General features: G+C 43.5%; 1 protein-coding gene across 2 annotated transcripts in view; it reads left to right on the forward strand.

Annotated features, from left to right (window-relative positions):
• The window catches only part of ERBIN (erbb2 interacting protein), a 710,320-nt gene that overhangs the window by 348,876 nt on the left and 334,266 nt on the right, over positions 1-27,178 (forward strand). For both annotated transcript variants that reach the window (XM_085631853.1, XM_085631862.1), the window contains exon 5: positions 16,139-16,256. In XM_085631853.1, coding sequence (XP_085487979.1) covers positions 16,139-16,256 — 118 coding nt within the window. The remainder of the gene's footprint in view (positions 1-16,138; positions 16,257-27,178) is intronic.

Below are 27,178 nucleotides of genomic sequence, written 5' to 3' on the forward strand. Positions count from 1 at the left end.
TGGTGCTATATTAATATACATAAGATAACATTAAGTTATTACCATCTGATGTCAGTCCTGTGTGGTATGGTGGATCTAGGACTGATGTATCGGGTTGCACTGTATTGAGGATCCAATATAAAGAGAGAGAATTTGTGGGCAAAGCCTATGTTGCCAAGTGTGATGACAATCAGCTGGGATTGCAACACCAATGGGATATGTGCATAACTCACTCTCAAACCAAATTCTCCCAAGCCCATGTTGTTGGTATCTAAAAAGGGGAGTGATTTTGACATCGTTCATAATATTCCAGAATCATTTGAGGAAGAATTAGGGTAGATACATAGATTTGAACATAAAATTGTGCTTAAGAGGAATATGAAGCAATGTGTGTGTTTGAAGTAAGCAAATTACCAAATCTGATGATTGACCCACTCAAGTCTGAACTCCAGAGGTTGTTAGACGAGATTGAGTACTCAGAGTGGTTGACTCTGGTGATTCTTGCACCCAAGGATGACAGGAAAAAAACAAGAATGTGTGTAGACCCTAGAGGCCTCAACAACATATTTAGGCCAATTGCCAACCACTCCCCAACATCGATGAAACTCTAGCAGCACTTAAGGGAGCCAAGTTGTTCAATATCATCTACTTCGCTTCAGGGCATCATCAAGTAACACTTAATGCTGAATCTAGGTATCTCAACTAGTTTTTAACACCTTTAAGTGCCTACAGGTTTTTGAGAATGCTGTTTGGTCTAGCTTCTGCTGCACGTATTTTCAGAGGGTAATGAAAAGGATTTTTGAAGGGATACTCAAGGTTCTTTCTTCCAAGACGACATATTGGTGTTTTAAAAGGACAAGGTAGATCATGACAGAATTCTGGAATGTCTACTTATGAAATTGCAGTCATCTGGTTTAACTTGGAAAGCAAACAAAGTTTCACATTTGGTGTTACTACTGTCACATATTTAGGACACACCGTCTCTGGTGACGGTATAAGCCCAAAATTGGAAGTAGCCAAAAGAATTACCCATGCCCCCACTCCTAGTGACTGTGAACAAGTGAGAGCATTTTTACGATTGGTGGAGTTTGGCTCAAAATTCATTACCAATTAAGAAATTAGTGTAACAAGGGCACAATTTTCAGTTGGACGAAGGATTGCGAGAAGGCTTTCTGTTTGGTTAAATCATCCATTGGTAAATTACCAACTGTGGTTAATTTCAACCAAGGTAAAATAACTATTCTGACCGGATGCTAGTCTCAAGGGTTTGGGGCTATTTTACCCCAGATTTTTGATGGCTAGGAGAATGTCATAGCTTGTGCTTTGCGTTTCTTAAGGGGAGCAAAGGAATGCTATTCTGTCATAGAGATGGAAGCTTTAGCCGTGGCTTGGGCGAGGCAACATTTCAGATTGTATCTGTGCAGTTTACCATTTGTAGTAAGGTCTACTCATCATCCTGTTGTATCGATATTTGTGTGTAGAGAAAATGCCATTTTGTTGCCATGAATCAGAAAATGGGTTAAACGTTTCACAGATTACAATGTACAGATGGAATATTTTCCTTGGGGGGGGGGGGGGAGGGGTTGGAGAGAATCTTGCGGCTGTTTGCCTGCCTAGTTTGCCCATTTAGTGTAGTGGGTAGGAGGATGATCCTGCTACACATAGCACGGGTGAAGGAAGAGGTGATTGCTAGGGACGATTGGAAATATGCAAAACTTTGTCATGAGGAGTTGAGCACAGTGTCTAAGTATGTAGTAATTGGATGGACAAGTATCAAGGACATTCCAGATGCTCTTAGAAGGAATAGGAACTGAGTCTGATTGTTGTAGATCTATTCAGGGGTGCACATGTGATTTCTCTGAAGCACTCAATAGAAAAGATTGTAAATGTGGGTCATGAGGGGCATCTTGGAAGGAATCTAAATCTAACATATGGGGATTATATTTGCGGTCTAATCTAGATCATCAGTTAGAGATAGTAGTCAAATATTATTGGCAATGTGCAAAGAGTGGCCAGAGCAAAGTAATCCGTTCTGCACAGTTAACTCCTGTGGTTGTCCCTCATGAGTGATGGGTGAAGCTGGGTTTGGATATCATGGCCCCTTTTGAATTGTTACAGCTGGTGTGTTGTTGTTAGTTGGTAACATGACCCAGTAGGTAGTGACCAGGTTTGTGAAAATAGTGAACACCCACACAGTAGTTCATTTCTTGAAAATAAATTTAAATTCCAGGCCGTTCCTAAAGACCTAGTTACGGACAATGGAGTGCAGTATGTTTCAATGGAAATGAAGGAATTTGGATTGGATTGAGCAGCAGAGAATCAGAGCATAAGAGAATAGCTATTTTTCCATACTAGCAAATGGTCTTGCAGAGCATTTATTGAGTTATCAAGTTGTGTGCTCAGAGGGCTGTGAACATGGGGATTTCACTCATGGAGGTTTTGAGAAAGATGTGGTGGGCGCATTGCAGTGCCCCAACACAATGACTTTGAAGTCTCTTTTCCTTATGTAGAAAAGGAGGGTTCCTTGTTCTAACCTTTATCCTGTATGGTTGAGAGCTGGTCGTGAGAAATGGGCGTTGGATGAAGCAGACGTTGCAGCTAGAAAAGAGAAACATCAGAGGGGCTGCAAAGCCAGATATGACAGAAAGAACTGTGTGAAAAGGAGCAATTGGAGGGTGGGTTATGTGGTACTGGTCAGGAAACCGGGTCTGGTGAAGAAGGGGAGGTCTAAGTTTCCAGGACCATTCAAAATAAAAGAAGTATGGAGGAATGTTGTGTTTTTAGACACTAGGGATGTGTGGAGCATGTCACGCATTGTCAAAGCAGATTCTGGAGACTTGTGTAATATAAATAGGAAATCTTCATTCACAACTGCTGCATTTTCTGGTGTGGGAAGTAGTCGTGCAAAGAGAAATTATAGAAGGCCCACGTGATGAAAGGATTATGATGAGAATTAATTGTGATGTATATGTTTGTATTGATAGTATTGCCAATTTGACCTGTTCTTGTTTATAGTATCTATTGTTGTAAATTGGTTGCTCGTTTTGTTATTGGGGTGGTGTGTTGTGGCTTGCAGGTGTGTTTCCACATATTGGAATGTAGATTCTTCTGAAGCATTTCTGTGATGCTTTGTGAACTAGATCAGTTGCGACCTGGCTGCCCTGCTGTCCGGTTGATGGTCTTGGACTCTGCATCCCCGCTCAGTAAATGCTTGAAGAAACCTATGCGGTGTGCTGGAGTTTGAGTACATACGGCTTACCAATGTTTAGCTTTAAAAACAAAAATAATCATTTTGGGGCGGAGGGTCCTGGAGCTTCTTTTTGGTACCGTGCTACTTGTTTCACTTTAATGCACTTTCACACATATATTGTTTGGCACCAGCCATTTTGGAATGGTAAATTAAGTTTTTTTTTTTAAATCTTTAGTGATGTGATAGATATATGCACATGATAGTGATGCATGTGTATATATGTCATTGTGCTGTTTCAACATTCTTTTTTTTAATCTTTTTACCAATGTGGCATAGCGTATGGAAAAGGCATTGGCAAAGCCAAAAAGTTGGTTAACGCCAGTGTCGGTTGAGTCCTATTGGCTTCGCTCATGCTTCTTCTACTTAAAAAGTAGTTTTTAATGAAGCTATTCTCTGCTATTGCTATAGATTGGCTATAACATTTGGCTCGAGTAATGGTTTATTACATTTCACCATTGACTTTAACATCCAGATGTTTACACCAAGGAAGCAGCCTTTTCACTGCAGTGCAGCTGAGATACATTCTTGGGGAATGCTTTTCTGTTACCATTGTTAGTTCTATGCAAGGGTTTTCCATTTGGTGAATGAATCGGGTATTTGTCACAGGCATCGGAATGAACGAATGAACGGATATTGTATAGCGCTCGGCTACGCAGTGTGTCCGGGCACTTGCCATTGAAAGATAGAGAATAGTGACATAGAGCGCAGCCAGCCCAAGGTTCATCCCTTCACCCCAGGTGTTCTAACCTATGCAGCAAGATGTCCTGGTCCACCGTATCAAATGCTGCTGATTGGTCCTACGGCACTAGAGCAATGTTGAGTCCTGGTCTTACTGGATTCATAGACCTCCAGTAGCGTCGTCTCAGTGCTGTGACGTGCTCTAAAGCCAGAATGAGACAGGTGTAACAACTTGTTTCGGCCAGAAAGCAAAAATCCCTTTTTATATTATGAGAAACCTTGAGGGTCACTTTGTAGCAGGTTTTGTCTGTTTTCTGATAGTGGCGACACCACGCTCTTTCCAATTTTTTGTTTGATGCTCCCTCCAGGACTAACTCCTGAGAGAACCATCGGACTGAACTGACCAAAGCTCCTTTACTAGTGGCCATCATAGGGGCCACAGATTCGCTCATCTTTGTGAGTCCAGTCCTAATAGCAAAATCCCCCTCTATGACCAAGTTCAAGATTGCTGGTTTGGACTTTGTTAAAATTCTCCTCGTAGCAGAAACCTTGTTCCAGCATCTATTCCCACGTTTCTGTTGGAGTGATCTAATTTCCTTCTGGCATACCAAAGGCCAGAAAAACTGGAGTAGAAAGTGGTCTGACCAGGTCATTGGACAAGAGTTCTCCCAGTGTACTGTTGTGTTAGACAAGATGCCATCAATGGCATGCTCTGCCCTATGTGTAGGGTCCGTATCAGATCGTGCTAGTTTAAGTGAGGCAAAAGTTTCCAAAAAGCGGATGGGCCGCGGACCATCTGCCCTATCCAGGTGTATATTGAAATTGCCTAATAAGGTGAATGTTGCATAGCTAATACTTTTAGGGGCTGAGGCCTGATCCAGTGATGCTGTGAAATCTTCTGCTTATCCTGGGGGCGGTAGACCATAACACCTGGAACGGAATGCCTTGCTCCGGGACAGATTCTAAAGCCGAGGGGTTCTGCTCCCTTCATCTCCTCTAGCTTAAACATCTTGCAATTGTTGGCCTTCTCACCCGTGTGCATGAACACAAACAGAGCTATCGGGAATGGCAAGTTGCAAATCTGGACATGAGCCCTCGTTCATCCAGGTTTCAGGCATGAAAAAAAGCATCCTCTAGCAAGTTGTATATGTGCAAGGCATGTTTATGTAGGAAGCATAGGTTGATCAGGGCGGCCTTAAATCCCACCCCACCCAGGTACCTGGTACGACCTTTCATGCTCTTAAACTTCAAGGTAAATGGGTGTACCCTATGTTTACAATGAGCACAGGAAATAGGATGTACACAGTCTGAATGGAAAGGGCTGGACATTTCCCCCTCCTTCACACCGCTCAGTTCAGATGCCATGTAAGTATGTCTTGGATAGCCCTCTGTTGCCAAACCAGCACAGTGGCTGGCGCCAGCCACCACGACCAGACGGGCTTTCCTTAGGCGTGCCTGCTGCGAGCATAAAGATGTAAGAGGGCAAGACTCCTCCCTCAGGTTGCTTTGGGTACTAGACAGGGCCGGCTTTAGGGCAGTGCAACTGGTGCGGCCGCACTGGGCGCTGACCTGTGGAGGGGGCGCAGACCTCATGGGAGAGGGGCGCTTGTTTAGCAATCACTTGATTGGAAAGATGAGGGGCACTTATGCCTGGTGGTACTGATAGAACCGAGGGGGCGATCATGGGGTGTGGGGGTGCAAAAAATGATTCTCGCACTGGGCGCCACGAGCGCTAAAGCCGGCCCTGGTACTAGAGCACGTCCTGCCCAAAATGGCACCGCTCCATGTCCCCATACCTCCCCTCTTTCTTTGGTCACTTCACAGTTCTTACTGAGTTCCCTTCCCTCTGCACGCCTCAGTTCCCGTCACAATGAATTCAGTTTTGAAAATCACAGCGCCATTTGTAGGAAACTTTTTCAGTGCAATGAATTAAAGTGGCTTGTGCAAATTAAAAAGGGAGCGAGTAGTCGAATACACTTGAATTAAAATATTTCACTGCAAGTCAGATTCAAGAACAGATTCAACTAGCAGCAATTAAAGAAGGTCAAATACATTCAATTCATATCAAGTTATTTAAAAAAAAAAATTACAAGCAGCAGTGTGAGCTAGTCGGAAAACACTGACTGAACTTGCGTCTGCTGATCTCTCTATTGCCTATAAAGTGCGCGTCTGCGCTGAGGCCAAAAGATATAGGAGGGGACGACTCCTCAGGTTGCTTTGAGCACTAGAACACACCCTGCCCCAAAATGGTGCTGCTCTGTGTCCAGTTAGCTCTCCTCTTTTCTTAGTCACTTCTTACTGAGTTCCCCACCCTCAGCACGCCTGAATTCCCTTCACAATGAATTCCCTTTTAAAAATCGCGATGCAATTTAAAAGAAGCTTTTTCAGTGCAATGAATTAAAGTGCCTTGTGCAAATTAAAAAGGGAGCAAGCAGTCGAATACACGTAAATTAAAATATATTCAAGAACAAATTCAAATATTTGCAATTATTGAAGGTCATATACACTCAATTCATAAAATGTTTTACAATTTACAAGCAGCAGTGGGAGCGAGTCTCAAAACACTGACCGAACCCGCCTCTGCAGATCTCTGTATTGCCTAGAGAGTGCATGTACATGCTGCGGCCACAAAGACATTTCTGCTTACCACAAACTGTATCTTTACTGCCAAAGGAAAATTTAGAAGGCAACAATTCAAACTTATGGGCCAGAAAATTTGATAAATAAAAAGGTATGGAAAACAACTTTGCTCATCATTAGACTGGTAACACTGGACATGTTGGCACAGATATCTCTACTAGTAGGAGTCCTGTAAGCAGCTACTCTAAACAGTACTATGGCCCCAGGAGTCTCGCAGTTCAGCTGGATGGGCATTGTCAGTGCCTCCTAACCAAAGAATATCAACAGCTACATTTTTCTGAGGGATTTATTTAACTTTGTTTCTCTTTGTTGTCAGTTTTCTGGACCTTATCTATTTCAATCCCTATACTGAATATTTAGGTTTTCACATATTTTGTTTAAATTTAGACTAGACAAAATGAAGTATTTTAGACATGGAAGATATTGTAAAACAAATCATATTTATTACTTTCTACACAAAATAATACCAGTTCATTACATAAGAGATTAAAATCTATAAAGGACATCAAAACATATCACACAACATGCATTGATACTATTATTTGTTTTAAGCATCACTCGCACTCTCAAAATATTATTTATTCAAGATGTTACCAGTCTTGTTATTCTGTCAAAAATTAAGTGATCAAATCTATCTATGTTCTCCTTGTCTCGTCATGTACAAAACCATCATCCAGAAAGATATTATCCCAGCTATGGTCCACAACACTCTGAATAGAAATATATACAAAAAAGAATTTCCCTCTCATCCTGTACTCTATTTGCAACAAAAATGATTTTACAAAAAAGTAAGTCTGACATTATTTTCTCCTAAAGAGGGCTAGTTTATAAAGACATGAAATAAATCAAATTAAAAATTCATACTTAATGAAATATACAGAGGTATATCTCAACTAGAGAAGGCATTTAAAATGATTTCCTGACTTTGTTGAGAGTATTGTGTGACACACAGTCGCCACCACAAGTGGATTAGTAAAGAGCTCTCCTGCTGTCAATCTGCAACCACTATTGTGACCCCTCAGTACTGGAGAGCGGTTCACGTCATTGTTTTCCTAAACGTGCTTCGTTACTGGGACCAGGCCTCATTCCTTGCCTGTTGGGTTTCTGCTTGCCTGAGGCGAAGTCTTAAGGATTCTGGTTGTAATGTGGAATGAATGGACATAGAACCAATGCCTCTGGATCTAGGTGTGGGAAAAAGCTTTTAACACCAAGCTACTGTTTTGGATGTTGGAGGAGTCGAGATATTTACCTGCTACATAATACTTTTAACTGATTATTGTTTAAAGTAACGTGCCAGCCTTTGTTGTTCTGAGATCGTTTCGGGCTAGGATTTCACAGAAAATATTTCCAGAGGTTTCCAGATCTTTCCCATGTTTTGGACTCCGTAGGTACTGTATTAACAAAGAAAAGAAAGCGACCTCTTTTCTCAACTTTTATCAGTAACAAGGACCCAAAAATAGTGTAAGTGGGCTATAAAGGAGACTCCAACTCTGAAAGGTCAATCTCTTTGCTTAATGTATCAAAGCTGCTTAATCTTCCTTTCTGGAACTTAAATTACCTCTCCTTTAAGTAAACAATAAATGTAATGCATTTCATACTGTACCTGTATGATTTATTAAGGTCTTAAATAACAGGTGTTAATCTCCTATTTAAAGGTACTTAATTTACCAAATTTGAATGTTGAAAGGCTAACACATGATTTCAGAATTCAAACGTGTCTGTCTCACTCACCCTGCTGGTCAACACAAGCTCCCAACATCACTCATTGAGGCTTAGATTTGTCAGCGCAATGTGTAATTGAAGCCTATCACTGTGTCATTGCACAGAGTGTAATGGAAGGCTCTGCTGTCTAATAGGATATGTGCTCCTTTGCTGGTATTTAGTAAGCCTTTTCAACAGAGGAAGTCTTTTTGCCCTCATCTGTGTACATGTTTTGTGAAGCTATCTTTTACCAAGGAGAGTCTTTGAGAACGAGTGGTAAAGTGGTAAATCATAAACATGCAGGCGTGCAGCAGTAGAAGGGTAGCCTTCCTCAAGCACACCATTGGCTCTCAAAAACGCAAACAAAAAGGTTTCCAGAATATGTAGTTTTTCCCCCCACTCTTCTCCGGTATTTGAAACCTGTCAAAAGGGAATCACTTGAACCAGCCCTGTGAGGTGACTCCTCTTGTTGATAATACTCGTGGACAACAACTCCATTGTTAGATTGATTTCCTTTTATTTCCGTCATCCGGTTCGAATGTGTGTGCTGACGCTCCTGGCCTTGACAGTACAGATCTCTTTTCAGTTTCCAATCCACTCTAACCCGCACCGGTATTTTTTTTGATCGCGTTACCATGCTGAGCATCAAGGGACAATCGCCCATCGGATTTGTGCGCTTTTACTGCTGCCCCTCTAGGGCCTCGTCCTTTGGGGCCTTCAAAATTACTCTCCACTAGGTCCTCATCAGATGGCCCTCCTGTTGATGGAACGGACGCCTTTACGTTTTTAGCCCCGCTGCAACGCATAATACCCATGGACCTTCTGCCATCAGGTCTGTAACCTGTGTTGGTCACTGGAACACATGGAAGCAGATTGCAAGGCATGTTGAGCTTTCTGCTCCAAAAAGACTCTGGGATCGATGAGCACGCCAGCTCGAAAATGCAGCAGAAAGCCACCAACGACACTCCTCACCTCTTCGGCCACCACGCCATCGGAGAAGCACACCCACAGGCTTCCGTGGTGGAGAAGGAAGGATTCTCCATCAAAGCAGGACCAGGACTTCAAAATCACAGAAACCACAACTGAGGTTGAAGCTGTGAGTATTGTGCACCCTGCCCCTCAGGAACACAATAAAAAACACCCAACACCTATAGAAAGAGGTATTTGGACCTCAATGCATCATGGCTGTGGTTGGCTCCGAACGACTGGCTCGGAAGCACCGCCCTCTAGCTCGGCTAAGAAACACTAGCCGAAGCCAAAGTGTTGCGCATCGGCACCCATTCGTCCACCGGTACCAAGCCGATCTTTCACGTCTTATGCTTTGGCTCTGAGCAGAACTTGGGCGCCGAAACACAAACACGGTGCCAAACCGAAAGCTTCAATCCTAAAAAACTGTTGAGGCTCCAGTTGAACCCATTCTCCACAAACTTCAGGAGAAGTTGGACGCCAAACAGAGGCAAATCCAGAAACAACCACAAAATGGACTCATACACGCAAAGGCTCCGGCTCCGACACCACCATCAAAAAGACAGTTGTCTTTTGAAGAGGCTATTGACCCGCCTAACCCACCAAAGATAAAAAGATAGACCATGCTACCAGCCCTGTGCCACTTTCATCACCCTCCCCACCAGCTGACTCATCATCTCCACCACAGTCTGTTGAGGAGCCCCAAGACATATCACCTCAAGGATCCCCCGTTGGCACAGGTGGGCAAGATATGGGGGATGGCACACTTGGTACATCACCACAAAATGACCCCTGGAATGCATATGACATAGACCCTCCAGGGGACACGGACCCTAATTTGCACCCAGCTCAACCCTCACCTCCGGATGATTCTACCATATACCAGGAATTCTTACGCAGGGCCATTGCGTTCTATGAGATTGAATTACACAATGAACCTGTAGGGGAGGATTTGCTCTTTGAAACCTTGTCAACAATACCCAGGGGTACACAATTCCTACCTATGTTGAAAGGGATGATGTGTCACACAGACAACATCTTCAAAGACCCTGCCTGGGCCTGAATCAATACACCAAGGGTCGACAAAAAGTATAAACTTCCTCTCACCGACCATATTTTTATCAGACAACAGGCCCCACCAGACTCATTGGTGGTTATAATTGCTCGTAAAAGAGCAAACTCGCAAGCAAGCAGAGATGCACACCCTCCCGACTATGAGAGCAAACTCATCGACGCAGCAGGAAAGAGAGTTGCTGCCCAATCGGCAAACCACTGGCGTATCACCAGCATTCAGGGTTTGCTGGCCAGGTACAACCATGTTCCATGGAAAAGAGATGGAGGAGCTCCTCCAACATCTCCCGGATGAGCACAGAGAAAGGGGTCAGAAATGTTTCACAGAGGGGAGACTTATCTCCAACACTTCTATCGGATGTGCTCTAGATTCAGCCAACACAGCAGCACGAGGAACTAATACAACCATCCTACTGCGCTGCCATGCTTCGCAACGTATTTCAGGCTTTAAATCAGAGGTCCAATAAAGAGCCCCTCCTTGGGCCACAGATTGATGAGGCCCTAGAAAAAATTAAAAAGGGCATGAAATGGGGAAAGCCATGGGAGCCCTTCAGGACGCTCCTTCTCCCACATCGCAGCAAAGACCTGGAACAGCCTCCCCACGTACCTCTGGACCATCACTTCCCTTCCAGAATTCTGAATTGCCCTCAAGACTTGGCTGTTCGAATAAGCCTCCGGGGCCTGCAAGCACCTGGATAACCTATTTGTTAACTATTTTTAGGTTTATAAAGTGTGCAGAGACTGGAGGATCTCAACTGTCGAGCCGGCACATAAGGTGTTACCAATCTTTAAATATAGGAGGGAGCAAGGCCACATCTGACCCGAAACATGTAACTTAGGGCCTTAAACTCAATGCGCTTATTGACTTTAAGCCAATGAAGTTGGTGGAGCAGAGGAGACGCAGAGGCGCATCTAGGCGGATGGAAAAAGAGACGCGCAGCTGCATTCTGAATAAACTGCAATTGGTGTACTGAGGCTTTATCTGCACCCAAATACAGCTCATTGCCATAGTCCAGCCTGGATATCACCAGAGCCTGCAAACCCGTTCTCTGAGATGCCGATGGAATTAGCCAGAGGATTTTTTTAACCATTTAAGAACAGCAAAGCAGGATGCCGTGACCCTGGACACCTGAGGTTTGAGGGAAAGATTTTTATCAATAATGAAACCCAGGTTTTTGATTTTAAATCGGAGGCAGGCAATGGGCCCGGTGTCAGGCCAATGCTTTGTTCCCCAAAGCTCAGGGTTATTACCCAGAACAAGCACCTCTGTTTTAGTGCCGTTTAGCTTCAGGGCATGACTGGTCATCCACGAGGAGACATTACTCGAGCCCAGATGAAGCAGGGAGGGATCTTGATGCTCGGCCTGAACCTATCGGGTGATTAGCGCGCTTTATTTATTCTGATTAATTGATTGATTCAGACACCTTCACTTCTAGGCTCCTTTCACTGCTCCAGCTATCGTAGAGGCTCCAAAACTACACCTCGAGCAGCCTCCACCTCATACCAACGAGGCCAAAGTCCTTATTTCTCTCCCAGAGGTTACTACAGGGGCTCCAATATGGGCAACAATACTAAAGGTAGAGGCAAAGGTGCTTCCCTACTCTGGGAACACCCGCAAACAAACAGTGACTTCACCCGCAAACAAACAGTGACTTCCCTCACCTTCCCCCCCAACTACAAACACCTGTCGGGGGCGTCTCCAACAGTTTCTACCCTCATAGCAATCAATAACATCGAACCAGTGGGTGTTGGACATTATCCAACATGGCTGTTGTCTGGAGCTCATTACCACACCTCACATTATACTACCTAGCACCCACAGGTTATCACCGGAACATCAAACACTGCTCAAAGAGAAAGGTCAAGCTCTTCTTCCCAAAAGAGCTATAGAACCTGTCCCTCTTTACCATCAAGGATCAGGAGTATACTCCCTATACTTTCTAATCCCCAAAAAGGACGAAACTCTACAGCCTATTCTAGATCTAAGGCCCCTAAACAACTACATCGTGTCAGCACTTTCATATGGTCACACTCCAAGATGTGATCCCACTCCTTCAACAAGGCAACTTTCTCACAGCCCTCAATCTAAATGATGCCTATTTCCATATTCCAATACACCCAGCTCATTGTAAATACCTCAAGTTTGTGGTAGCAGGAAACAGTACCAATTCAAAGTCCTACCCTTCGGAATCACTACTGTACCACGGGTATTCATCAAGTGTTTAGCCGGTGTAGCAGACATCAGCACGGACAACACATCCATGGTTTCCCTTATCTCGACGACTGTCTTATCAAAGACCGTACTCCTCATCTATGCCAGCAATTCACGCAAACTACCAAAGATCTCCTTCACCACCTGGGAGTCACTGTCAATCCCACAAAATCTCACCTTCAACATCAGCAAAAACACCCTTATCTGTGGGAAATGCTAAACACAAACCTAGGATTATCATATCCCAATACAACAGGAGTACTCCTCCCTTACTTTCACAAATGGGGATTTCCACAAATAGATCTGTTCGCAACCAAGGACAACGTGAAATGCTCAGACTTTTCCTCCAGGTTCCCACAGGCACTATCCAAGTGCAATGCTCTATAAATGAATTAGTCAGGGATATTTGCCTGCGCTTTCCCCCCTCTCCTTCCCTTTCAGGTTCCGAAACTCAGGCAAACATCTCTCATACTAGTAGCCCCTACATGGGCGTGCCAGCCATAGTCACGACGCTACTAGAACTCTCAGTGGTTCCGTACCAGAACCTGCCCAACAGGCTGGCCCTTCTCACTCAGAAACATGGAGAAATCAGGCACCCAATTCTCAAATCACTAAACTTAGCGATATGGCTCCTGTGGTAATTCTCAATCTTCCACCAGAATGTATGGCCATTTTCACAGAAAATGTAAACCCACAACAAGGGCCTGCTACGCAGCCAAGTGGAAAAGATTTGTCTGTTACTGCCACAATAAACACATCAATCCACTCAATGCCACTATACAAAACATAATCTGTTACTTGCTGCATTTACAGTTCTCTGGCCTCCCTTTCACATCCATATGATTACACCTTGCAGCAACAGCTGCCTATCTCCAAAACAGACAACACTTCTCATTATTCAAAGTTCCTGTTATTAAGCCCTTCAGGCTTAAAAGGGCGATTCCACCTCGGCTTCTACCTGCGCCCTCATGGAATCTTAACATTGTTCTCACAAGACTCATGGGACCTCCATCCAAACCTTACATAACTGCCTCCTCCAATTTCTGTCATGGAAGCTAGCATGTCTTATTGACATTACATCACTTAGATATGTTACTGAGCTCCAGCCATTAACCTTAGAAGAACCATTCTTACAACTCCACAGAGATAGGGTGGTCCTTCGCACCAATCAAAATGTCCTCCCGGACGTCGCCTAACATTTTCATCTCAGCCAGTCAATTGAGTTGCCAGTTTTTTCCCCACCACCAGACTCTGTTCCAGAAAAGGCTATACATATATCAGATGTCAAAAGAGTCATCATGTACTACATTTACAGAACAAAAGCTTTTAGGAAAACAAAGCACCTTATTATGGCCTTCTCACCACCACAAAAAGGAAAGCCTCTATCCAAATCTGGAATCGCCAGATGGATAGACAAATGCATTCAAACTTGTTGCATTAAAGCCAACATTTCTTTACCAACACCACCTAGAGCTCACTCAACTTGTAAACTAGAGACTACTATGGTCTTCCTGGAAAATATTCCATCAGCTGACATTTGCAAAGCAGCTACATGGTTCACACCACACCCCTTCACAAAGCATTACTATGTGGATGTTCTAGCACACCAAAAAGCTAATCTAGGACAGGCAGTGCTATGTACACTCTTTCAAACAACTGCAACACCCAGAGATTGCCACCAGTTTGGGGAGTACTGCTTTATAGTCTATGCATAGCATATGTATCTACAGCTACACATGCCATGAATGGCTTATGTTACTTACCCTTTAAACATCTGTTTGTGGCATGTAGTGTTGTAGATTCACATGCGCCCACCCTCCCCTCTGAACACTTGTTGCTGTTGCAGTTTCCTTGACCTCTATTGCTATGCATGGACATCTCTTCACTACACTTACACTCCACTCTCGCCCGCCTGTGGGAAGACAATCTAACAATGGAGTCGATGCCCATGCGCATTATCACCAAGAGGAGGAGTCACTCCATCTTGTGACTTGAAAGATTTCTTTGGAGAAAAACAACTGGCACTCATCCGGAGCCAACACTAGATGGCAGGAGTATGCAAAGCATGCGATTCTACAGCACTACATGCCATGAACAGATGCTTACAGGGTAAGTATCATAATCATTACTCCACTCCAAATTATTGAGAGAACATGCCTTTGGCATCTAGGGCAGTGGGTATGCATAACCTTACACTGTGTATTTTTGTAGCCCGCTTTTTTTCCCATTGGCTGGTAATAAACCGTAGTAAACCTGAGAGCACATTGAGTGGCTGAAAAGACTCCAAGCACCCTCGACCCCTTTGATATGTATTTGATCACACGGAGCCATGTTATAGAAAAAAACAACTAGCATAAAAATTCTATTAAAGTATTTGTATTGGTGCTTTAGCTCCAGAAGGCTTGAGCATCTTTTTTTTCCAGATGCGTAACATTTTTGGTGCTGCATTTTGCCTTTCTGCATCTTTTAAAATGTATTACTTTGACTGAACATTGCCTTTGTGTGTCTTTTACTGTGGTAAATTGGGCTGCAGTTTCTAAGTGCTTGACTTCGCCATCTCTAGTGCACAGGCGTGTAAACGGGGACCCCAATTCATTAATTGTAAATGGCATTGCACCTTACACTCACTGCCCGAACCAGCGTTTGACCCAAGACCCAAAGTACACGTGGCTTGAAACTACAGATTCAGATTTTGTTTCTCCAAAATTCCTGTATATTGCTATGGTTTTGGTTAATACTGTTAAACCCATTTTTCTGTCAAGCTGGTATTTAATTTCCCAAATAAAGACTCGGCCTTAATCTCCTGTTGACGTGAATAAGGCCTAGCACATCAGTTGTAGAGGCCATTGTGAAGTGCGGTGTCACCTGCATTTTCACCATCGCCACATAAGTCAATTTCCGGGTGTTTTAAATCCTACAGTAGTATATAGGGGTGCCAGTCAACCCTGTAGGAACATGATCTTAGTACATGATATAAACAAATTCTTCTTGAGAATAGATTATTATTGTTCTGGAGAGGTAACGCGTTCAATGTCGCTGCCATGTTGTCATATTTCCTTTAAATGAGTCGTCTACCTTTCCATTTTCCTATAGGTGACTTACTTATGTTATGATTAATCAACACCAAAACAAGGGGTTTGCCTATGAATATTATACAAGGACTTTATGCATTAAGGATAAAGACATGTTTTAATACAGCTTGATTTTTCTAAAATGATTAATAAAAGGGTGAAATATTCAAATGTTGTGCAATAGATGAAATAAAAGAAATATAGACGCTTGTAAGACGATAGAAAAGTAAAGGATGTATATAAAGGAAATGTGACGGTGGTAACAGCATAGTTTGTTACCTTAAATGTGCAGAAGAAAATGTATATTCAGTTAGTAGTTTGTTCACTGAGCTGCACTTGTTTGTTATTTATAGTCAGGGGCCCTGGAATTGTGCGGCATAACGAAAACTCAAGATTAACTGTAGTTTTAACGTTTCCCGTATTGTAAGTATATGCACTGACACTGAAGAACATTGCCATGTACCTGCCTCGTGTGCTCACAAATACTGTTGTAATACATGTGCGTGCGTGCGTGAATAAAGACAGCGCAGAGAAGCGCGTGCTAACAGCCTCTTGTGTGTTCTTCAACAGCAACTCTTTAACTGCCAGTGTCTGCACAAGCTGAGCCTGCCGGACAACGATCTGACGGCGCTGCCCGCGTCCATCGCCAACCTCATCAACCTCCGGGAGCTGGACATCAGCAAGAACGGTGAGTCCTTCCTCAGGCTGGCCACCGTCCGGCTTCGGTGCCTGTTCATCGCTGCCACGGCCAGCATTTGTCTGGTGAGGGCTCTCCTGCAGCCTGTGATTGGAATCGCCAGAGAGTGCCTGCAGTTCTCATTCATTCCGCTAATAACGGGCGCTCAGTCCCAGCCCCTCTTTGCACTGACCTTCAGTTCTGAAGCACCCGCGTGGCTGTAGAGACAAGTGGCAGAGGCGCGCCTTGTCATAAGAAACGGCGAATGACTGATTGCTAATAATCGCTCGCTAATAGCTGGCATTATCCCTCCAGAGCTCCTGATTGGCTGCCGTTCAGGCTTTGTTATTCTTAGCATGGAATGGTGGGGGGCGCTGCAGTGAGCAGTGCCCGTCACCCTTTAGAGAGAAGGATGTCTGTGGCTTCGGAGAGAGCGTCTTTCATCTATTTTCCTAATGGAAGTGTGCAGTGTGCAGCTATTGTGCACTGATTGTGAGTGGTTAAATGCAACTTTGTTCTTTTCTTCGTCCCCTTAACGTTTAACTTCTGCAAAGGAGAAGCAGGAAGTACAGTAAAGATTAGAACAATCTCTAGAAAGCACACTGAACTCGACTTAGAAGTTCCAAGATATATTTTACTGAAGGCTCCCATTGTTGATGGCACTGGGAAGCATTTATTTCCGAGCATGCGGCTCAGGTTCAGCATCCACATCTTTTTTTCTTTCACTCAAACTCTCACTTGACTTTTTGGGATGGTAATAAAAAAAGTTGGGCATGGAAGCCATAAACTCTCCTACCATCGTATATGTTTGCCCTAATGGCTGTCCTGTTAGTCTGCGGGTAAGCCCTGGCCCCTGGCTCACACCAGTGACATTTCCCTCCACATCCCTCGACGTTCAGTGTCATCACACCATTTCAGTGGATTTCGTTTTGTTATTGCACAGTGGATGGGAGTTCTCTGCGCTACAATTCCATTGGCTCCCGTGAACGTCACCCAGATCAGGTTTTGTTGGTGTCACCGGCTATGTTTGCCTCATTAGATGTCTGATCCCTGCGCGGTCTCAGCGACAGGCCTAGACGCGGGGAGAGTTTCCATGATCTGACCTCATTTATATTTTCAGCAGCAGACCAGCCAAGGATGGATACCGATGTTGTGTCCTTGTACCGGTGGATGTTGAACCCACCGTACGAGCCATTTTATTTATTGTAAAGCAAATTCAAGGTAATCAAACATTTTTCCCCAACAGACATTTTAATATAAAAAGTCGTATCCTTTGAAATTGTCATTTTTGTGGCTGCATGAGTTTATTTATGACTCGTGATTGTCAATTATTTACTATTCCCATCTCTTTTCTCTATTTATACCGTTTCTGCAGGAATTTATTTACGCTGGTATTTTGGCCCACAACATATCCAACTTTAAATAACCTCATACTTGGAAAGAAGCGAACGCCATTGACTTAACCTATTTAAAGAAGGGAGTGTCAGGGAGGTGCAGGGAAAGGGCCTTGCAGGCATGGAAAAAAGTTTGGAAGATGACCCGCATACATGTAAGCGATTCCAACTCATGTGACGAGAACAACACATTCCCACTGACATCACACGCTGTGGCATGGGAAGTGTCTAAACCTGAAGGTGCTAAACTGAGCAGCCTCGCCTCAGATGCGACGCACAGCTGTGGTCGGCACGTGCGGACTCATTTGCCGCCAAAGATGCTCTTTGCGCCGGGCACGGGGACAGTCAAGGTCGCTGCAGGCTCTCGAGCGCGCGCGCAAAGCGTGGCGCATGAACATTGCCATATTTGGGTGCCGGCCTTTTTACTGGACTGCTCCTCGGAGCACGTTTACAGTAAGTGTGCTCCTTCATAGCAAACGCTTCTATATTTGTGATTTATTTGTCTTATGGATGATCGTAAGAAGCTTGGTTGAAAAGTTTACACAAGTCCCTCTGATAGTTTCCTTGAGGCGAGCAGTGCGCGCGCTGAGCTCCGGGCCTGCTGGCACCGCTCTCCTCCTCTGCTCAACAGGACTTTTGGCAGGAAGCAACTTCAAATTTTAGACCCGGCACCCTCTGCGGAGAGCACTGTCTGCGCTGTGTGTTGATAACTTATTTTCTCTGCTGGTCAGATAAGAATCTCAAATAAATGTTGTTGGATGCAAAGAAAATTGAACTTCACAAATACGTTTAATTTTTTCACAGCCTCTTGAGCACTGTTTTGTTTCCAATTATAAGTTTTTAGGAGAAATGTGGTCTTTCACTTCGATTCTTAAAAGTGCAAACGAAATCGAGTATATTTTTGAGTTTAAAAAAGTCAATTGAAATGTCATGGTTTCAATTTCACAAGCTGACTTTCAACAATGTAGGATTGTATTTGGAGCACACTTTTACGTAGATTTATGCAAGTAGCTGTTGGGAACGGAATTCTGTTTGGGAGAGGGTCACCATACCAACTTGATAAAACTCTTATTCCAGTATGTAGAGTCTTCCCGCAGGGCTTTCTTCTTCAGGTGTAGTCTTCCCAGGCGCAGGAATGTTCTGAGGTGGTGGTGGTTGAGGCACCAACTTTGTCCTATGCAGTAGTCAGTGATTAGAGAAATTCTTCCACCCAATCCTAACCATTTTCACGCAGTACCTCCACCTCCCTGTGCAGCACTTTGTCTTTGCCTTACTGTAAAATTACCCAGGAGTCTCTGGTTCCCAACTGTGACTGGAGTTTGACTGTCCATGAGGGTCCTGGGAATGAATAGGAGAAGCCCTCCTTGGCATTTCGAAGTCAACAGTTATTGCTATAGCTGCTGTTCATTCAACTAACTGTTGCTGTCCATTCCTAGTTGGCTAAACCCTGGTAAGCGGTCAGCATTTACTTCCCATTTGCTCTTATTGGGCTCAGAGGGTGGCTATTGGCCTCCAAGCCAGAGTCGTTAACTCTCCCAGCCAAGGATGTGTTTTCTAGCCCTGAAAGTGTGAGATGTGGTAGAGCTAATTTCACGCCAGTTCTGGCTCAGGCACTCTAAAGTACTTTTTCTAGAAAGGTATTTTTTTATTTCAATTACAAAAACATTGGATTTCATCATTAAATCAGATTTTTAATATGAAGTAGGCAATGACTTTGATACATTTATCTAGCATTTCCATAAGTGGAGATGGGAAGTAAAGATTTGAATCTACATCATGGTCTGTTCACACTAAAGCCTGGCAAGACCCACCTAGTGAGGCACATTTTGGGGGCGACTTATAAATATATTAAAAAAAAGGCTTTTCCTACATGGCAAGTGTATGGAATTGGAGTATTAGTTGGGGGATGGATTGTACCCGCCTCAAATAATAATCATAACATTAACAACAGTCCATGTCAGGGTGAACCATAAAAGTCACTAAATAAACCTGTGCTTAACCCTCTTGTAACTCCGAATCGAAGCGGTCAGGCTTAACTTTATGTATAAAGTATTTATGCAGTACTCAAATAGTAATAAAGTGAAACCACAACATAGGAAACCCCAAAACAAATTTGGAAAAATAAAGTATATTTTATTTTTAAAAAATGACACCAAAATGTCAAAAATTGAAAAAGTAGAACCAGAGCAATGACATTATACAGTTTAAGGCTCAAAATAGTGCCGAAAAGTGCTAAGCTCCAACCACAGTCATCTAGTTGCACTTCACTGGGACAAAAATAAAAGTTAAGGCTGACTACAATTGTCAAGCCCAGCTTCGCAGGATCCGGTTGCAGCAGAAAATGGTCCACCTCCAGATATGACCCACACCCAACCACTAAAGGGAACTGGGTGTGCGAAAGATCAGGCGGGGGAAAGGTAAGGGAAGGGACAGCAGTGGACAAAAGGACCTGCAACAACAAAACAGACAGGAATAAAATACAATAATCACCACTACTCTTAGTATGGTCTCGCTAAGAAGTATATGTACCTGCATCAACCAAAAAGCCACAACACCTGAACACAGCCGACTCGCCTAAACCCTCTTCAGACCTATTAAGCAAAGAAGACAAATGTTGTCACGCACATTAAGTTCAACAAGTCATACGCAACGCTAGCAAGCCTACTCCTTGTATACCCTTACATATATGGCTTGTTCGTGGTGGCGGACCTCCTTCTGCGACTCCCTGTGAGTATGAACTGTCTCGAACCAAAAGAACCAAAAACATAAGTTTCCACTAGAGATAAAGAAGCTCTCCAAACACTGTACCCCCTTTGTCTTGAGTGATTTCCCTCGTATTCCCTTCCTTAGCCCTTATAATCCCAGGTTGGCCTTTTTTCACCTGCACCTGTGTCTCGGATATTCCCCGCAAAGCGAAATGGCAATTTAGGTTTTTCCTTTCCGGTGATGTGGCGACGATATTACAATCGGCGGCGTTCTCCGGCGAACACCCGGTTCCTTCACCGATGTTCCTATTCTCGTTGGCTCACACCCCGAGACTTTCCTGTTTAATTCGGCACCCAACCGCGGTTCGCTCACCTGGCAGTTGATGCAGTTATCCTCAAAGAGTTGCCCAGCAACTCTCCTGTTTGTGTCTCGATAGGAGACACACTCGGTAAACGTAAGTCGGTCCCGCAGCATAAGCTAAGCTGCGTACTCACGGTCTGTCCGCTCTTATGACCGCTCGCGTCTTCCTCCCAGTCTGTCAAAGTTCCATGCCGTAGTCCGGACGGCGCTCCGCTACCTCCCTCCTCCGCTCACCGCCGAGGAAGAGTGCAAATTCCTAGTTCAAAATTACGCGCAACTTCCTGTGCGCCCGCGCTTCCTATATCCTGTGGGTCTCGGAGGCTCATGGGTAATGTAGTTCTGTTGGCCTCGGGAGGCGCTGTAATGATCGGGGCCTGACAGCAATAGAGCGTGGGCCAGATACTGGACCAGGTTCGTCCTGGTTAAAAGTTTTACCTTTGGACTTAGTCTCTGGAATAGAAGTCAAAATTCCTCAGCAGGCTGTGGCCGAAGAGGACTTATCATCGGGTAGCCACTGGACGAGGTCTCGGTGAAGCTGTTGACTTTTGGTGGGAAAGCGCAGAGTGGGAGAAATTTAAATTTCTCCCACTCTGAGCCCAAAAAAGTTACTTGTCTGCTAGATACTTTTTGCACCTTCACCTGGTGAAGATTTCTACCTTAAGACTCAGTCACATTTTTGAAGCTTGGATTCATCTAGCAGAGCAAGGCTGCAAACTGTAGTCTAAGAGGCTCCACAAGGGAGGACATAGTCTCTGTGAAGTCCCTCTGGATTGGATTTGTTGCAGCGGAGTGGGAGTAACCTGAATCTTTGGCCTAACCACTATGCACCTTTGTCGGATAGGCTTGGCAAGTTGTCCCCCGTCAGGTCTTAGAACAAAAAGGTGTCAAAGTTTCTAGGTCCCAGGTTTCAGGAAACAATAAGAGGAGTACGCTTTGACACCAGCCAAGGGTCCAGGACCCTGTTGACAGAACTTGAGGGTCAAGACTCACTCCAGCAGAGTCCAGGACAGGTCCAGTTGGAACTGATCCATTGAGCTGTTGCAGTAAAGACCTCTGGAAGCTTGTAGAATCCCTGTAGCTCAAACAGGATGTCAGGGAATTGACTGTGGCAGTCTCTTTTGGGGGCCTGAGTTCAGGGCAAGGAGGTCCAATCTTGCTTAAGGCTTTTCAATGTCTTCTTCTGATTTTTAACGGGCCAAGGGTGTTCTGACATGGATACTGTGGATGCCATTTTTATGCTCCGTGCCAGCCTGTGGATGAGGGAAACTCCTGGCCACTCCCTAACCAATGAGGTAAAAGTTCCCAGGAGTCATCCTACCTTTTTTTGAAGAATGTCATGTGTGTTTTACTGTAAACTATCCCACAGTGCTCTTCTCTACCAAAATCCACCATGGCAGAACCCTTCTTCCCCCAATCAGAGGCCCCTGTGCACACTCAGATGTGTGGATATGTTAATGGGCAGACCTTCCCTTGTGATCACTCCAGCCAGTTCTGGGGCAGCTCCACCATTCTGCTGGGCTTTGAGTGAAGTGAACTATAAAACAGAGAGGCAGGTCTAGTTGTGAGCTACATCTGCCAGTGACTGGGCAGCGCAAGAAGGGGCTAGACTCTACTCCCCACCTGCACCCCAGTCCTTCCAAACCCAAGCCTTTTGTCCATCTGGTAGCAATACACATAACACCACAGCAAATGCATTAATAGTTTGGTGACACTACAGAAAGGCACATTTGGAGAGATATCATTCTCTGAAAGTACCATTTCTAAAATACTAATATAAAAATCAATCTGACCATTACGTTGCATTTTATATTACTATTAAACTGAGTCTTTGAATCATGGTTCTAGCTGCTCCCAAACTGAAGTTACACATCATAAATTGATATAATGTAACCCCGTTTTTTTTGTGTCTTGCCACAATGAAAAACAACTTGGTAGGTTTCATGTAAAACATGAAATAACATGTCCTACATTACAAGTACCTTGCATCTTGTCCTATGGGCATTTAGGACCTACCCTAGGGGTGACTTATAAAGACTACAAGGGAAGGTTTAGGCTTGGCAAAAGGAATTATTTTGCCACGCTTAAGTGACACAAAGGCTTCAGGGCAGCCTGGAGATGTCTTATAGTGGGTAGCACAGCGAGTGTTGCAGGCCACTTGTAGCATTTCACCATAATTAATGGGGTGACCAAAAGCATTTTACCACTGGTTAGCAGGAGTAATAGGCGCAGAATCCTGTGGCCAACAAAAACCTGTTAAATTAAAGAAACCAAAAATACAGGGGGAATCCATTGAAAAAGTTGGTTATTCCCAACAGAAAGGCACTGCTCCTTGCCATTTGTCACTACAGTGGATTTAAACGGATGCCCAGTCAGAGCTCAGTGGTGCTGCTGGCAGATCTTTTTGTCTTGGATATGAGTGGTCCAAATATGCACTGCAGGTCACATATAACATTTAACCTATTGTGCTGTAAGTCCAGTATAGGCACCATTTACAGTGGAATAAAGGGAATTTAAGTATGTCAGACAGTAGCCTTTTTTAAATTTGAATACTCTGCCCACAGAGGCATAGTGTTCTATGTATGATTGAGTCTATTCATTTGAAGCTGCCACCAGATATTTGCTATGCTTTTACTTAGCTTTGGACATATACTGTTTCTGGAGAATTATGTGGGAATTTATCTTATACAAATCCATTTTGAAAGTTTTGTGGGAACATCCTGAGCCTGTGACAATTCAGAGGGTTACAAAATGTAGTGGATGCTTTTCCAGTAGCCTTTGGGCAGGATTGGAGACAGAAATTTAGAACAAAAAAAAACAAGCCAAGAGAGTTTGAGGAAGGACTGTGCAAGGATGTTCTGTATTATATCGAAGCAAACGGAAGGAATGCTTTCAGTATTTTAATGCGTTTGGAGACTGTCTTTATATATGGGAAGATACCTTTGCTCTTTTACCTGAACTGAGGTAATTTCAAGGGCAGTAACAAAGCCGAAATAAAGTTAAAAAAATAAAAATAGTGAGTAAAGGATACCTGGTGAGGAGTTACCAATTTCCTTATCTTTTGTATTTTTGGTATTGTAATGTCTGCAGGTGGGTGTGATCATTCTACTTGCTGGAAAAGTTGTGTATTTAAAGTGGTATGTTAAAAGTTGCAGTGGCTTTTGTGTATTTAATGTATCTAAGGAATATGTCCTTGTTTATGCTGAGTATTAAAGTTCTCTCTTGGAATGCATAGTATTTAGTGTTGGAAAAATTACATTCTTTTTGAGGTCTAATGTTTCAAGAATTTATTCAGTTCTTGTTTTTTATGTTTGCATGATATGTTAGGATATGTGAAATTACATAAGTGCAAACCTTTGGTGGTTGTGTAGGAGTTCTGACTTTGTTTAATTGAGGTTTAAATGCTTGTTTGATTGGATTCCCCCGAGTCCATCCAAACATGTGATCTTAGATGAGGTGTATGAATGGAGATTGCACATTAGTTTAACTCAGTAGGGTTGAAGTTAATGCGCTAATTGGTCTGGATTCTTTTGACTTCATGCATGTGGTTTTAGCGTGCAGATATGTTGTTGTAAATTAAGGAAGAAAGATAGTACTTCCTTGCAGGGCATTGTCTATGTATGGAGGTTGAGCACGGTTTCAGACTTTTGTTGTGTTATTTTTTACCTTGCCTACGAGATGTGTATTGTTACCTTGGAACTGAGTATTACGTGAGAGTATACTAAGTATTTATTCTGAGTTTTAAGTAGAATATGTATGTGGGTAGTAACAGCACTTATGGATTGAAGTCCGAGGTTGCAAGTTTCTGCTAACATATTGTTATATTCGTTGTCATAGTTTTGTGTTACTTATGTGCACCCTGTGCTGATTGGGAAATCCCATTTCTGCAGAGGCTTGATGGATTAGGGACTTACCTTTCGTATGATTGGGAGTCGAGTATTATTTTTTTGTATGTTTGTCATGAATGTTTGTTGCAAACATGTAATAGGATAAGCCATTATGTCCGATTCAAGCTAGTTGTGAGGCTTGCGCAGTTTGTGAAAGTTGGATCACAAACTGCATGGTGAGCCTTAGCTTTAAGGCTTTCCTGGACTATTGCGGAATTACATTGACTGCTTTGTTGGCCTTATGTTGTATGTGTGGCTGTGTAATGCAGTCTAATGAATGATCAATGTGACCAAAAGGGTCACCTGAGAGTGTGTTGATTAGTGTGTTCATGTTCTTTTCTTTGACAAAAATAACAAGGTCATGGAAAGAATTCTTGAATTAATCTCAGGCACTGGCAATCACTGTTGGCTCCATTCCAGACCACTATTTTGTGCCACTCTAGCCAAAGATCCGCTTTATGGAAATTAGTCTAAATCCTGTGCTAATAGGAATAGTTTAGCAAAAGTGGCTAGGCCAGGTCCTCCCAAGATAGGAATACAGGCCTCCACATACCTGCTTCAACCTATTTAGGTCTGCTCAGTGAGGCAATCACTTGAGCCACATTCCAAACAATCTTTTTTTGCCCACTGTACCACTCTAGACAAAGACCCACCTTATCCAAATCAGACTTGGTCGTGTTCCAAGAGGAACAGTCCAACCTGAACAGCTAGGCCATATGGAAGCATAAGCAACCCCAGACCAGGATTCAACCTACCTCACAGTGAGCACAGGGCCCACACCTTCTCATTCCCATCGCGCTTGGGGCCTCTTTCTAGAGTATTAAAGCAGGCAAAAAACGATGGGCTGGAATTCTACCCGGTGCAATTGCGGATGGTTCAGCGCATGTTTTGTTTGAGCAGATTGTGTTATTCGTTTGGTCTGTGATCACATTCAGTCTTCTTGTTTCTAATGTTGTGTAATAATGGGATGTGTGCACTATCCTGTGTCTCCCCATTCCCTGTGTAAGAGCTGTTGTCTGGAGTGCAGATTGTGAACAATGATGTGACTGTTGGAAAGAGGATGAAGCCTTGACAAAAGCTATAAACCTGATGTTACAAATAAGTTTCCGTCTTGTACCTCAGTGGCTCATGAGTCATGACACCTCTGTGTGCATGACCTACCTCCAGACATTCAGCCGGTCCTACGAAGCAAGCACAGGTTCCTCTCCTTTCACGGCTGTGTGCCATCCCATTCATACCATCTTCTGTAGTTTCCTGAATGCATATTTTTTTTCACCAGATACAGTCCCTCTCCTTTCTCTTGAATTACCGTCCTCAAATTCGTTTGACAGTTTTTACTGCAGCAAGCTCGTACTCCCACAAGCCCTGAATTCTGAGTTGTCAGACAATGTGACTTTCACCTTGACTGGGGACGAAAAGCAAAACAGCAGCAGGGATGCCGCCGTACAGTAGTAAAATAATGGAATTAGACACATACTGAGTGTCTGCATTCTTGCTTGCTGTGAGGGATGCACGAAAAAGATGTGAAGGTGCTGAATGAAGAGCCAGGTTAACGCATAACTGCAAACCCACACAGAAACATGTATATTAGTCTAGCGAATGAGAAGAGAGCATGAGGTAAATTTGTGAAGGGAGGGATAAAATATTTGCTTCTTTGTCTTTTTATATTTTCTAACTTAGTCAGTGGGAAATCTACAATTTGATGCACACAGTAGAAGCTAATATAATGGCAGTTCAAAGCCTGGCAAGATAATTCACATCTGCACATTCAGTAGGTCTGAACTTAGAGGTGGATTTGCAGGACCAATAAGCTAACTTGAGAATATCTTGACTGCTACCACCTGAGTAAATTTTAGGGGGAGTCATAACACATTAGGCAGAGAGGGTGCCAAGCCTTTGTGTGTTGACACCCATCCAAGTGAAGTACCGATTTTATCCAACAAGCCAGGAAAGCATCTCAAATAGGCTTCTCCAACGAGTAGCCTAGGAGCTACTGCTAGCTCGCCTGCTATCTGTAAGTAGCTCTCCTGCGTGCAGGCCAACCAACTAAATTAAAAGCTTGTGCTTGCTTGAAGTCATATTATGTATACCAAAGTTACAGAGCATGCGTTCAAAGCTAAAATGTATGCATAGCCAGAAATCATAAACTGATATTTGGAGAAAATTAGATTAATTTTTAAAATATATTTAGATCAGCTAGTTAAGTGATAAATCGTTCTGCGTTGGAAAGACTATTACCAATATTATCACCTTGGTGCCAAGGACATTACAGCTGTCATGTATTACCTATGTAGAAACATTCCGATTTGATGATAATGTTTTGACGTTACTGGTGGCGTCCCTGCCTAATGTACTGAGGTGATCATTGCTGGTTTCTGTACATGGTGACCACTAATGTACTTCTGTTTAATGCGATCACTATTACAACGTGAATGCCAGTTGTGAGTAGCCTGGGTTTGATGTTCATGCGGCATAAGTAGGTCATATTACCGAAAAGGTTGGAGTCCCTTGCGACACAGTTCCTTACAGGTTGGGCCACAAGGAGACATACATATGGTTTAAAGTGCCAGAGGATAAATCCAGTGTTTAT

The sequence above is a fragment of the Triturus cristatus genome, chromosome 2_1, assembly GCF_964204655.1.
Source record: "Triturus cristatus chromosome 2_1, aTriCri1.1, whole genome shotgun sequence".
Taxonomy (NCBI): Eukaryota; Metazoa; Chordata; class Amphibia; order Caudata; family Salamandridae; genus Triturus; species Triturus cristatus.